Source organism: Xenopus laevis, chromosome 4L (genome assembly GCF_017654675.1).
Source record: "Xenopus laevis strain J_2021 chromosome 4L, Xenopus_laevis_v10.1, whole genome shotgun sequence".
NCBI lineage: Eukaryota > Metazoa > Chordata > Amphibia > Anura > Pipidae > Xenopus > Xenopus laevis.
This window is the reverse complement of record NC_054377.1, coordinates 126,349,836-126,364,796: the sequence shown is the minus strand read 5'-3', so window position 1 is coordinate 126,364,796 and position 14,961 is coordinate 126,349,836. Positions and strand designations below refer to the sequence as shown.

The 14,961-nt window shown below is 40.5% G+C and overlaps 1 protein-coding gene across 4 annotated transcripts in view; it reads left to right on the top strand.

The window, feature by feature from the left end:
• Positions 1 to 14,961, top strand: part of LOC108714603 (dedicator of cytokinesis protein 3) — a 191,600-nt gene that overhangs the window by 142,007 nt on the left and 34,632 nt on the right. For 3 of the 4 annotated variants that reach the window (XM_041590777.1, XM_041590776.1, XM_041590778.1), the window contains 16 exons: positions 913 to 1,075; positions 1,248 to 1,354; positions 1,429 to 1,600; positions 2,640 to 2,737; positions 4,632 to 4,715; positions 5,441 to 5,541; positions 6,320 to 6,401; positions 6,679 to 6,849; positions 7,138 to 7,227; positions 9,126 to 9,318; positions 9,979 to 10,106; positions 10,895 to 11,041; positions 12,039 to 12,137; positions 13,367 to 13,461; positions 13,759 to 13,834; positions 13,948 to 14,048. In XM_041590777.1, coding sequence (XP_041446711.1) covers positions 913 to 1,075; positions 1,248 to 1,354; positions 1,429 to 1,600; positions 2,640 to 2,737; positions 4,632 to 4,715; positions 5,441 to 5,541; positions 6,320 to 6,401; positions 6,679 to 6,849; positions 7,138 to 7,227; positions 9,126 to 9,318; positions 9,979 to 10,106; positions 10,895 to 11,041; positions 12,039 to 12,137; positions 13,367 to 13,461; positions 13,759 to 13,834; positions 13,948 to 14,048 — 1,907 coding nt within the window. The remainder of the gene's footprint in view (positions 1 to 912; positions 1,076 to 1,247; positions 1,355 to 1,428; positions 1,601 to 2,639; positions 2,738 to 4,631; positions 4,716 to 5,440; positions 5,542 to 6,319; positions 6,402 to 6,678; positions 6,850 to 7,137; positions 7,228 to 9,125; positions 9,319 to 9,978; positions 10,107 to 10,894; positions 11,042 to 12,038; positions 12,138 to 13,366; positions 13,462 to 13,758; positions 13,835 to 13,947; positions 14,049 to 14,961) is intronic. The other variant, XM_018258977.2, reaches the window with a different exon arrangement.

Sequence of the window (14,961 nt, the reverse complement as noted above, 5' to 3'; positions counted from 1 at the left end):
GATGGACAGATGGCTGCTGATACAAAGTAACAGTAGTCAGCCAGCTCAGCAAAGTAGTCAGACAGGGGGGCTAGGCTTAGGGAACTGTTCCAAACCATTAAAAAACATTAAAAGTCTGCATATTTTTTAATATTGCAAAGTTGCTTGAAATTTTATTTACTTTTCAAAAAGCTTAAGTTATGTTTGTGTGCATTTCCCCTTTAAAGGTGAACCACCTATACCCCAACAGATTTCTATCATATTAAGTGGCTTATTATATATATATATATATATATATATATATATATATATATATATATATATATATATATACACACAATTTGGAGATTGCTATCCAGAGACAGTTGCATAAATGAACACAGAGAGAATATCTTTAGCAGGATAAGGATAAACATGGTGTCTATTTTGAATCTCAGAGTGAGCAGATTGTAGAGGGACAATACCCTCAGGCAACACGGACAGCTTGAAATGTGACTGCAGGGGGAATATCCCAGGCAGATGTGCAATGGGTAAGAAGTGAATGTGAAACAGGTCGAACTTTGAGGAGAGTGAATATCTCAGATTGTTTGAGATTACAATCATATGCTGTGCTAGAAAGGGATTCTCCTCTGTGAATACCAAGCTAGAAAACTTCCTTTTTAAGTGTTCATGGAGTGATTTCAATGTGCAAGTGATTTGTTTGTTAATAGTGTGGAACACACCAGGGACCAGTATTGTCAATGCCAGTGTAGTTCACGCATTGGGTTGAAAAACTTTGCTATAAAATAACAATTCAACTGTATAATGAATGTGTTTGGTACCCACCTCAGTTATTCCTTGTTTTGCGTAGGAGATGTTTTCATTTACTTGAGACGACAAGCCTTCAGAGGTCTCTCTATTGTATTAATATATATATTTTCTGTATGCCTGCAGGACTGTGTTAGCCTTGGGACTGGAGAACCTCCAAGAACTCAGTACCATTCCTTCGTTCTCTACCACAATAACAGCCCCCGCTGGGGAGAGCTTATTAAACTGCCAATCCCCATTGACAGGTTTCGAGGGTCCCACCTCCGCTTCGAGTTCAGACACTGCTCCAGTATGTAAATGGGTTAATAGTCTTGCAATATAAAGAACTCACTACACTAACACCATCACAGACTCAAATTTCCTGGGCTTGGGCCACAAGGACACACAAGAACATTTGTTGTCATTGCAGACAACTCTCACACACACTTTGTTTAATGTCATTTCTGTCCTGTTGTCTGTAGCAAAGGATAAAGGCGAGAAGAAGCTCTTTGGATTTTCTTTCACTCCTTTGATGAGAGATGACGGGACCACACTGTCAGATAACATCCATGAACTCTATGTCTATAAGGTACTGGTGGTCTGTGTCCTTTCTGCTTATTTCAATAATTTATCTGCACCTACTGACCATACATATCTCCGTAGTGTGATGAGAACAGCACCTTCAACAACCATGCTTTGTACCTGGGGCTTCCCTGCTGCAAGGACGACATGAGTGGCTGCCCCAACATCCCTTCAAGCCTGATTTTTCAGCGCAGTCCCAAAGAGACTTTCTGTATCTCCACACAGCTTTCTTCTACCAAGCTCACTCAGAATGGTAATGCACATGCTACACTATACATGTACTTATTTCAATATCCTCTTTCTTAATAGAATGATACATGACCCCATCTAAAAAACAAATGCTCTGTAAGGCTACACATTTATTGTTATTGCTACTATTTATTACGCCTCTTCCTATTCAGGCCTCACCTATTCATATTTCAGTCTCTTATTCAAATCAATGCACTGTTGCTAGCGTAATTTGGAGCCTAGCAACTAGGGGTTGGCGAATTTTTTCGCCTTGTTGTGCCAAAAAACGACGCCCTTAGACTTGTATGGCATTGTGCGTTGCGCCAATTTTTTTTTGACGCCCATAGAATTTAATGGGCATCAGCGACATTTCGCCGGTGGCTAATTTTTGGCGAAACGAAACGGGTCAAATTCGCCCATCCCTACTAGCTACCAGATTGCTGAAGTTGCAAGCTGGAGAGCTGCTGAATAAAAACCAAATTAAAACCAATTGCAAATTGTCTCAGAATATCGCTCTCAACTTCATATTAACAGTAAACGCAAAAGTGAACAATCCTTTTAAAAAGTAGTTTATCTCTTCTGCTTCCAAATCAACACCATGTCCATAGCACATCTCTACACCCATACTTCACTAGTAAGCTGCAACTAGCACAGACTGCTCATGTACACTATTCATCTCAAATAAAATGGTAGCCCCCCTTCTAAGAAAAATGTATAAGGCTGCATGCACATATAATGTCTGTTAACTAGGCACCACTTATAATGTTGCTGTAACAAACACATAGGATGGTGAAAACACGGCATAAAGTAACAAAGCAGTCAAGGAGCTGTACGTCATACTCTCCATTAAGTTTAAAATGAGTTTGTCGTCTTGCACAGAGCAACAGGCCTGTACATATCATCTAGTGATCTGTGCTTTGCCTATTTAACATCATTGTTCACAGAGCTGCTCTATACATTTTATCATTTCCTTTTTACATACTAGGTTTCATTATTGTGTATATAGATTTGGCTGTTTACTGTATCTCCATGTCACATCCTAATTGGATGTTGTATTCTTTCAGTTGATCTTCTCGCTCTCCTGAAGTGGAAGGCTTACCCCGATCGAATACTAGATATTCTTGGTCGGCTGCGGCACGTGAATGGAGAGGAGATAGTAAAGGTACTAAAGAGCATGTACTTGGAATGCTTACTGTTCCAATGTTATCCAAAATATTTGTACTTTTTACATTATTTTTTTACTGATGAGGTCCCTGTCGTAAAAAGTCCATGACCCTTCTGAGGATTTTCCAAAAACTGAATTTATAGCAACACCTAAATATAAAGTATCACAGTACAAGGTAGAGATTTTTCAGATGAAATGGACTTTATTCATGTGTCTGGCATACACCATATTTCCCATTACATTAATGACATGGAATTGTGGACACTAGAGGTGGCTAAATCATTAATATAGTTGGTTTGTTCTATAAAGGTTTCCACAATATCTGAATTGAGGGGCAGTGCAAGTTTTTTGTGTTTTTCTGGTGGAAGATATCTGTTGGGTGTTTGCTTTGTGGGTCATGGTAAAAGTTTGTCTCAGTCCAGTAACCCCTAACAACAACCTAACCACTAATCAGATCAATGTAATCTATCTTATGGTTACCTAGATTTGGCAGACTTTGCCCACATTTTTATGTAGGGGTCCATTGGGGGTTAATCTGCCCCTATGGCTTTAAGGCCTCAGCCTTTGCTCAGTGTTATTGGCCAAGAGGTGATATGATAACTTCCTGCCACACTGCACTATAGTGTGTGTAAGGAGTGGCCCCTTCCTTTTTGGCTGCTGGATGCTGATCCAGCTCAGTTTTCCCAGGAGAGCCTGGGTACAGCAAGACCCAGAAAGTCATGTGTCCAAGTCGGGTGCCAGGCAACCCCATGAATGAGGAATAGAAAGTGGCAGCAGTGCCGGGCCACGCTGGGCAGGCGCCCTAGGCAGGCCCGGCAGTCGCGGCGCCTGCGTGAATTTGCGTGCGCATGCGTGAATTGAAGTTTGCGCGAATGCGCAGAAGAGCAAAGAAGAGAGGAGAAAGTCGGGCAGAGAAGGGAACCGGACTTGGGGTAGGCAACAGAGGAGATACGTGCCTGGCGCCCTCCCAGCTTTGCGCCCTTGGCACGTGCCTACTCTGCCTACCCCTAGTTCCGGCCCTGAGTGGCAGGTGAGCTCCCAGTACTAGTACACTCTAGGAGTGTAAGATAGTCAGGGTTGAGATAAATAAGAGCAGTTCTGAGCTCCAACGCAGGAGTGACAGTTTGGAGGTATCTCTCCCAGGCCATATTGCCTGTAGTATAGGGATCCCAGCGGAGAGGGATTCAGGAGAGATGATTGCCCTGAGGTTGATCCAGAGACCACTACCGGAATATGTCACAGAGGTGTGCCTGTATAGTCTGCATCTACCTTGGAAGTTCTGTGTGAGCTGGGTTGTGACTATATTCCTGCCATAAGGGAGTGTCAGCATGTGTCCTAAGGGAGTGTCAGCATGTGTAAAGCTGCATGTGATGTGACTGCGCACTTTTCCTCTGATCCACTGGATGTGAGTAAACCTGGGGACATTGTCTATGACTAATAAACAGTTCTTTGTTTGCATCATAAGAACCTCCTGGCCCCAATCATTTTTGTATGCACAATAGTCTGGGTGTTGTATTCTGGGGAATGCTTCCACTTAGCGAAGGCCCGGATCCTGCAGAGAGAGTCCAAGTGTAACCCATGCTCCTATCTTAGCTGGACATTAACTATCTGTGGACTAGATAGCCCAGATTAGCGTTACATTTCATAACCCCCAAAAATCTTTTTGAAGAAAAAGTGTATTGAGCAGCTACCATTCTCTGCTGAAGGGTTAAAGAATAATAAGCTAATATTTTGTTAGCAGGAGAAGTAGAAGTACTTGCTGCAGTGATTTCAGAATAAAGAGGGATGCACTATTACAAATCCTTGAACTGGGAGTGACAGATAAATCACAGGGACTAGTACCTATGATTGTTATGGGCCATTGCTAAGGCCTCTGTTGTGTCTCCTTCAGTTCTTGCAGGACATACTGGACACGTTATTTGTTATTCTGGATGAGAACACAGAGAAGTACGGGCTGCTGGTCTTTCAGTCACTGGTGAGAGCTTGTTGGAAGAATCTATCTACACACCTAGTACATATATGTAATGTAAATTGTAGATTCTGATGCATCCAGTGCATTATTCTATTATCAATAGGGATGGGCAAATTTGTTTGCCTTGTTTCGCCGTGGCGCCCATAGACTTGTAAGGCGTCGTGCATCAAAAAAAAAGAAAAGACGCGTGTCAAAAAAATTTTGGCACTCGTCAAAATTTTTTTGACGCCCATAGACTTTAATGGGCGTTGGCGATTTCTTCACGAAACGGGTCGAATTGCCCTTCCCTAATTATCAGGCCTTTATTTACTTCACTTAAAGATAAAATCTAAACTGTCAGAATATCATCCCGTCTTGGACTCAGATGTATGATATCTCTGCTTAGAAGGTTGTGCGTGTGTACATATTTAGCATTTGTATACATAAATATCTGTATATTACTTATCATTGTATATCCTCCAGTATATATTTGAGATCCACAATATTGCTTATATATATATATATATATATATATATATATATATATATATATATATATATATATATAAATATAAATATATATAAAAATATAAATGAGCCCCATTCATTTGTAGTTAGTTCATTCATTTATGATGTCACAGTACTGAGATGTACCTCTGCTCTGGATTATGTAGATCTGCTCTGTCATTCCCATCAATTCCACACATACATTGCCATATGCTTATTTGGACCCTCTTTTCTCCATAAAGGTTTTTATCATCAACCTACTGCGTGACAGTAAATATTATCACTTCCGCCCTGTGTTAGACTCGTACATCCAGAAGCATTTTGCTGGTGCTTTGGCCTATAGGTATGTATCCCAGTATAGATACAAAAAATATAAATGTATATATTAATAAGGAGTGGATTTCTACAGCCCTGAACTTAGTTACAAAAACTGATAAGAAATTCACATATCGGGGAAATATATACGGTAATATATAAAAAAATACCCATCCAGTCCTGCAGCCGTTCGGGTATCCGTGGGTTACCCACAGAAAAAAGCAGATATCCTAGTGCGGTTGTAGGTAGAGTTATAGATGCAGGTAGCAGTTCTAATATATATTTCTTATCTTATACAATATAATCTATATATCACTCCTTTAAACATGTTTTCTGCCCCAGTCCACTTCTGATAATGTCACCATGCAGCAACAGCACTTCCTGTTTAATGGTGGTCAGCAGCTTGCGGATCTGTTTGAGAAAAGGCAGTTGTATGTTGGGTAGTGGGCCCAAGTGGGTAAAAATGCAGGTTTTGGGTTCAGGCCGCAGGTCCAGGTAGGGGTTTCAAAACTTGGTTCTGTGCAGGACTCAACCCAAGGTCAGTGGTCAGAGGTTCTCTGGGTGCACCAGTAGGCGTTACTAACAGTAATTTCATTGGCCTAAGAAGCTCCACCATATGTCAGTGAATACAATGAACAATTGCTGACCTACATGAGAATGAGATTATGACTGGGGTCTACATATACAGTAGTAGCAGTGAGGCAATATGTCTGCATACAGTGGAGAAGCAGTGATAGCTGATCTAGGCTAATGGCTGTTCTGCTGGAATGTTATTATAAGCAGTCTAATGCACTGTTTCTTCTCAGGGAGTTGATCCGGTGTTTGAAGTGGTACATGGACCGTTCAGCTGACCTTGTGAGACAAGACCACATCCAGGAAGCTATGAGGGTATGAGAAAGCAGGATTTATGTAATAAAAATGTAGATGTAGGTATTTGGGAGGAGGCAGAGTAACTTTAGCCGAATCCTACACCTGCTTTATACCCAATGCTATCTCCTCTATCTGTTATCCCACTTCTACCCCTCACTGCCTCAGTTTGAATCATTTATTTGCCCTTTCTCTAGTTCATCATCTAATAATGTTTTCCTGCCTGTTGCCTCTTCAACCTGTGTTTAGTGAAATCCATTTTTTCTACCAATCAAGACTGTATTTTGTTGTCACTCAGGCTTTGGAGATTCTCTTCAAGTTCATCGTCCAGTCACGGCTGCTGTTCGCTCGCTCCACGGCTGGATTGGATGAGGAACAGTTTCGCTGCAGTATTCATGAACTTTTCCAATCCATGCGCTTTGTACTGAGCCTTGACACACGGAGCTCTGACACTCTGCTCTTTACACAGGTAAGGAGCCACAAAGAGGAGACCAGTCTCTAGCCAAGTGAACTCAGCAAAATCATCTTAGAAGAATTAATGTAATTTGGTACATTGCTCTCATTCCACTATTCTCTACTTTGATTTTTCTCACCCTCTCTTTATTGTCAGGAGAAGTTGGTATCTTAGTGCCCCCCATGCTATTTCCTATTTTCTTTTTGGTGTCTGCACTTCACCTATGCTCTACCACCCTCTTATTCCTATTGCTCTTCCTTCTACCTCCCGTTGTTCTCCTCTTTTACCCTCCTAAATTTCAAGCCTCCTGCATCTGGAGGACAGGTGAGCGGAACAGGGGATTCTGCTACTCAAAACAATGGGGGTTCAGCAAAGCCACCTGCAGACAGCTATGTAAGTAGAGGCACTTTCAATCAAACCCACACTGCACCCTGCAAAGTTGAATGAACACCTTCAACAACTCTTCAATGTATCCTTACACACTCAGTGTAGTCCCTTTGCTGTTACAATGGTGCCAGTCAATGTTGCCATTGTGCTGAAGTGGCAGCCCCCCCCTCCACCCCAATTCAGCATTTCTCTTTCCATTCACTTTGCCAGAATTGCACTTATCTGTCACCCTATCAACACCTTATTCTAGATCTTGGACAAAGTGAATTAAAGTGATGTTATACCCTTACAATAAACAGGCTTTATATTTTAACTTTCCCGTAAATAGACAGTAAAGCATGTATATTTGGGTTTATTAGTGGGAGCCATCACATTGCTGGCTTTCGTTTAGTGGCTCCAAGATATTAGGGTTATATTGACATTATCCCATTAAGTTCTACCACCACAACTTTATTACCAGAATACTATTACAGTGTCTTGGGATTTCATTTTATAACAATGAAAGAAAAAACAGCATATGTTATATATATTTGTAGTTAATAAATAAATAATATATGTAATTAATTAAATAACATCTGCCGTGTGACATGTGATCTAATGACACTGTTAGACCATCTCTACCTGTAAATCTATTCTCTACTTTGGGGCACCGCTCTCTGTCCTTCTTCAGTAAATTTCAGTAAAATGAACAATTCTCAGTCTCTTAGCTAAATTCATCAATTTGTTCAATCTACATACTTCAGTATACATGCAAATATATAGAAAATAAATACATAACATAAGCCCTGTTTATTGAAAATAAATGGTGTACCCATTAAGTTTATTTTTTAAAATCATCTTTGCATAATTAAACCCCCACATGCCCCTGTACTTATAGCACATCCATCAGCCCATTCAGTTTTGTCTTTATTTTTTTCCCTCCTTGGATCCCACTCATTTACACCAACCTTCTGCTTTCACCCCTTGCCACTATTCCTCCAGTTTCTTGTCTAGTGGTTCAGTGTGAATAACATCTAACACTGTGAGAATCTTCTTCCTCTAGGAATAAACACTGGGACTAGCATCCAAAATGTACAGTAGCAAGTGCACCATACATAATAAGCTATTGTGTATTGATTGGGGGCATGATGGGCGGGTGAAGGAATTATGGAAAATTATAATACAGAGGGTAGTTTAAGGTAGGTAAAGCATGTAAGGTATAAATGTGTAGTGTGGATGGAACTGGAAACCATGCCGACTGATACACACAGTGATTGCTGCTATATATCTCACTCCTGACAATGTCTGCGAGCAGAGAAAATGAGCCCTTTAAAAAAAAGTCATACTTTAAGAAGACAAGGCACGAGGGCTGATCTTGGAGGAAACAATATCAGACCCAAAGAGAAAGGGGTAGAAGTGCATGAAAGGACCTCCAAGGACAACTGCCATTATGGTGAATTTATAACGGTTTGGTTCTGTAGTATGGGGGAAAGCAAAAGTCACTGATATTCTAAAAACTTGGAATACTGTACAAGGTGTACAAGGTGATGGAGCACATATCGTCATTTTGGTAAAACAGGTATCTAACTAGGCAAGATGGAGATTAGAAATGGATGTGAATGAGGAGAAATGGGGCGAATTGCACTGACTTCTCAGGTAACCCTTCAGACAGAATTTTCTGAGGAAAAGTGGTAAATTCCTTGCTGTAAGGGTGATGCCAAGAGCTTAAACAGAGGCAGCTTCCCAATACTGTTTCATTATAGCAAAATGCATGTGACTAGCCAATGCCTTTTCTTACAGAGATATTGTAATGGACGTGTGACCTGTTGTGTAATGTGTAATACTGTGACTCTGTAATACAGACCATATGCAGTGATACAGGCAATTGTACTGAGCAGTTATTCTGTGTCCCTCCCCACACACAGGCCGCTCTCCTCAGCTCCTTCCCTGCTATATTTGAGGAATTGCTGCCAATGTTTTCTGTCGCTGAAGTGGCAGAGTTTGTACGTGGCACCCTCAGTAGTCTTCCCAGCACCCTCCACCTGGGCCAGTCAATGGATGTGGTGAAGCTGCAGTCTATAGGCCGCACCGTGGATTGCAGGCTCTTCTCTTATCCAGGTAAGGATTATAATGAGTATGAGCCACTTGTGCTGAGAAACTTCCCATGCACCGTGGATTGCCGGCTCTTCTCTTATCCAGGTAAGGATTATAATGAGTATGAGCCACTTGTGCTGAGAAACTTCCCATGCACCGTGGATTGCCGGCTCTTCTCTTATCCAGGTAAGGATTATAATGAGTATGAGCCACTTGTGCTGAGAAACTTCCCATGCAGGGCACAATAATGCATATCCAGTGTCGGACTGGCCCACCAGGATACCAGGAAAAGTCCCGGTGGGCCCAGGTGTCAGTGGGCCTTCATGCTGCTAGACATTTGGACTATTTCATGGTCATTCCCTATTTCTATGAGAACAAAGTGGCTAAATAGATGGAATAACAGATTATAGTACGTAAAGAAAAGAGACTAAGAGAATAGGAGAGGAAGAATAATAGTACTAAGAGTGGGCCCTTTGTCTAGGATTAATTGGTGAGCCCCTGATCAAAGGTTTTTAGGCGGGCCCTTGGTGTCCCAGTCCGACACTGCGCTTATCAGAAAGGTGATGTGTGCTGGTATGTGCCAAGCAGATGCTATGACAACCCATTAAAGTGGTGGCAAGTGAGACATGTCTGCACAAGAATATTAGTGGGGGTTGGTTTCATCTGGTTCCCCTTTGCTCACAGAGGCCCGTCGGATCCTTCTACCTGTGGTTCTTCATCATATTCACTTGCATTTGCGGCAGCAGAAGGAGCTCCTTGTCTGCTCTGGAATCCTCAGCAGCATTTTCTCCATCATAAAGAGCAGTTCCACGGCAAGTACAACTAACCTCCTTCCCCATATGCCAATACCAGCCTGATCCTGACCAAACAACCAAACTAAGCATTCTTAGCCTCCTCTTTCTCAGGATATGGAAGGAATCACTCTAGTTGTATATATATATATATATATATATACAGTATATATATAAAATACATATATATATATATATATATATATATATATATATATATATATAGTACCGCAGTCAATGAGAATACTTGTGAAAAAAATCAAGATTTATTGAAAAAAATCTGGATTCTCGTTGAGTGCGGTACTATGTCACTTTATTTACCTTATTTACCAGCACCCGGGCAAGTTGATAAACAGGTTTAGGGTGTGCTCCTCCATGTGTATATATATATATATATATATATATATATATATATATATATATATATATATATATATATATATACACACACATATAAACATATATCCAATTCAGGCAATTCAGGGATAAGCCTAGAGAATTGGTGGTTAATTGCCCCATTCTTGGGAAAAAGCTACTAAATTTAATCTCCACAGACCTGAAATTCAGTCACCACCAGTTGTATCCTTAGTAATAATATTCAGTAAATGAATTACGGCATTGTATGTAGTTGGGGCACTGCACCCTTTGCTGGCAGTTATAGTGCAACGTTATCTGAAGGAACTCAGATTGTCCAGTGGTGTTACATTGCATAAAGTGAAGCTCCCAGACCAAACTTCACATGGTTGCTGGTGCTGCCAGTTCTCACACAAGTTCCTTGCCTAACTTAATTTCCAATTTGTCCCTGGTAGGAAGTGGATGTGGGAGAAGAAGTTCAGATGCTGCAGGAGAGTCTGCTGGATGTGCTGCTTCAGACACTTCTTATCATCATGAGCAAATCTCAGGCCCAGGAAGCTACAAGAGGCCAGCGATGCCCCCAGTGTACAGCTGAGATCACAGTAAGTAGCTAACAATTGCTTCATTTCTGTTAGCCAGAAATAACCAAAGAGCCTTGGCTGAACTTCAGCCCCCAGCATGTCATTATTTTACTCCAAAACCACATTAGTTACTAAGTCAACCATACATTGCTTCTTGACTGACAAAGGAGGGATTTAATATATGTCTGGCTTTAATAGGATGGAGAGACACTTCTGAACACCTATTGGTACTATAAGGTAAAAGCTCCATCTTGTGTTGAACAGACAACCGGAGAGCCTTTTAAATCTTAAAGTAGGTTTATTGGAGCACTAATAAAACTACATTAAGATTTAAAAGGCTCTTCGGTTGTCTGTTCAACACATGGTACAGTTCTGGAGGTGGCTACTCTATCGACCGTTGCAGAGCCAAATTAACACAAGAGGAACTAGCTGTGGATCAAGTGGAAAGATTTGTATTGATATAAAAGCTCTACCTGTAGCTTCTGCCACTTGAAGAGCTACAACCCTGAAAGCAACCCTAGACTTATAAACTGTAATTAACATGGGAGTGCTACAGATTTGGGCAAAACTGTAACAAGCAGACAAGATAGTGAAAATGGTAATTTCCTGGACATACATTTTAACAATTGGGTGCTCTCTGCAATTGTACACATGTTAATGCTCAATAACATACAAAGAATTAAAGTGACATCAAGTTGCTACCTACATGGTAGCACAAAGTGTCCAGCTTGGTGACCAGGTTGGCCACATGGACACAATAAAAAGCTCTACCCACTTTTATGAATTAATGGTATAACAATCATCAAATGCCAAAACTTTCCTACAAAAAAGGAGGGTGTGACAGATATATGTGTGGAAGTGTATGGTTGCCCAAACATACATATGTGTATTTGTACTATGCAGAGAACATTCTTTTCAAGAATTGTACATCATCATCCTTTATGCTCCCAGTAACCTAACCTGACCCCTGCCTCCACACATGATCCCATAATTGGTCTGACTCTGTCCTCCCTTCCAGGGGGAGTATGTGTCCTGCCTCCTATCTCTTCTGCGGCTGATGTCTGATACTCATTACCAACATCTACTGCACAACTTTCAGAGCAAGGAGGAGCTAAAGGTAGGTATGGGGAGAAATGTGCATGAGGTGTTCCAGAATAGGGACCTCAATACACCAGCGGATAGAAAGATTGTAATCTACTTACTTTCTTTGCAAGAAATTTGTCTCCATTCAGAAATATATCCTTAGCTTCTGCTAAATGGCCCCGCTATGGTACATGAGACTGTCGGCAACTCATTAAATTCTCTGCCTAAATTCTATTGCCCTATTATCATCATGGTATCCCAACCTCTCTTCTTCCTTCTTTTTTTAATTCTCCCTTTCGTATCTCCTTGGGCTCTTCTCTCATTCTCTCTCCATACTTGGCCAAAATACTTAATCGGCTTTATACAGAATAACTTATATTCTCTCCTGTGTTTGTTGCAGTCAAGAGACTTATTCCTAAAACTAGTCTAAGCTCCATTTATTGGCACAAATAAGTTTTGATTGTCCTGTGACACTTGTTACAGATCTTGTGCTCAGTTTTAATGCCACTTTATGTGGAAAAAAAAGATATAACTACATTGGAACATGATTTCATGAACCAGGATTCGAAGTGAATCTTGAAGAATTTGCATTAAAATACTGCCCACTGTTTAGAATATCTGTTCATAGTCTCATTCCCTAAATGCAAAAAAAAATATAAAATACATAACAACTAGCACATCAGTGTGTGCAGGCCTGTTTCCAAAGGCCAGTTCTGATGGCTCAGGTACTTTCCACTGTGAAAGTGGATCTTGTTAGAGAGAAGTCAATTTCCATACATGTGTTACAGAACTCAAGAGAATTGTGATTTCATGTGTAATTCTTCTTAGGAGACCAGAGTTGGTATGTGTGCCACAACTATTCCTAACACTGGCAGATGGAGCACTTATACATGAAAGCATGCCCCCCTATAAGAATGTATTAGCAGGTGGAGATACAGTACAAGTGGATGGTCCTATCATTTACATTAGAAAACACATTAAAGACACTGGGGCTTATTTATCAACACTGGGTAAATTTGCCTATGGACAGTTACCTATAGCAGCCAGTGATTAGCTTTTTAAAACCAACTGCAAGTAGAACAATGAATGCAGCAATCTGATTTGTTGTCATGGATAACTGCCCATGGGCACATTTGCTCAGTGTTCATAAATGACCCCCACTATTGTACTTGAGGCCTTACTGAAATAATGTTAGATGACAATGGGATACAAGTGTGTGTATTGTAACACTGCAGGCTCAATCAACCTTTCTTTCTCCCCAAGGAATTTCTGCTGAAGATTTTCTGTGTCTTTCGGAATTTGCTGAAGTTGAGTGTCTTTCCCCCAGACTGGACAGTCATGAGACTCCTCGCCAGCAAGTAAGGGCAGAGTTCCCAATCACACTACACACAATAGCAGACTGAACTTGGGCACCCTACCAACAAGATCAGGGGAGGAGAGTAAAGTTTTTATTTGGGGAAATTACCAATAGAAGGTGTTCCATTAGAGAACTAATAATTATATATGAATATACAGCAGTTGATTTCTTTTTGGGGAAGTTAAGCCTCCTTATATCATAATTATATTTTTCCTTTGAGCAATATTTATACATTCCCATATCAGGAATATTAGTATATAAATGGGTGCTGACACTTCTATTTTTTCTCTTTATACAGTGTAATAGTAACAACCGTTCAATATGTGTCCCCAGCTGTGCACAAGAACTTCTGCGATGGAGATTTTGACTTTAAGGTAAGCAGTTCCTAGGATAAGAAATAAACTAATCACATATTGTATTGCTTGATGTTCCCAGGTTATTCTACTTTTTGGTTCAACCTTGAATAATGTTTGATGGTTTGCCCTAGGTTTGGAACTCCTACTTCAGCCTTGCTGTCCTTTTCATTAACCAGCCCAGCCTCCAGCTAGAGAACTTTGCTGCTGCAAAGAGAAGGCGGATACTGGACAAGTAAGTGTCCTCTGCAGTATGGAAAAGAGAAAGCATATTTTTTTAACTTAGATATGCCTTCTAGCTTGGCACCTGTCACTTTATTGCCTTAGGGGACTAAAAATTCCTCCCAGACCCCAAATTGGAAGACATACAGCCCCTGATCAGTCATAGTTACACATACTGTATAGTATAAAAACAAAGACTTTGAAGAAGTGAAGGCTTAAAGGAACAGTAACACCAAAAAAGTTTTAAAGTAATAAAAATATAATGCAGTTTTGCCCTGCACTGGTAAAACTGATCTGTTTGCATCAGAAACACTACTATAGTTCATATAAACAAGCTGCTGTGGAGCAATGGCGGAAATTGAAAAATGGCTAAATGGCACAGGTTAACTAATGGATAACAGATAACACCTTTAGACGGACAGAGCTTATCTGCTATCTGCTGTGTAAGATGAGCCTTTTCTCCTTTGAATGTCTGCCCCCATTGCTACACAGCAGCTTATTTATATAAACAATAGTAGAGTTTCTGAAGCAAACGCAGCAGTTTTACCAGTGCAGGGCAACACTGCATTATATTTTCATTACTTTAAAACACTTATATTTTTTGATGTTACTGTTCCTTTAAGCAGAAATCCTTGCACCTACATCATACTAAAGTAGCAAAGGTTTCTTAGATAAGTATTCATCATTGCGTATTTAACAACATGTAACTTGCCTAACCTACTGTTGGAAAATATAGTCAGGTTAGATTTTGGGACTGTTTTAAGAGAAAGGCTTCAAACTCTCTCAGGGATGAGTTTCCACTGTACAGAGATAACATTGCACAAGGAGTTCTGAACAATAACTGCTTTTTTGAAGGGCTGATATTGTGTATATTAGAGGTATATGTTTAAATTCTACTTTGCCAAAAGGATGAAACAAGTACAAGA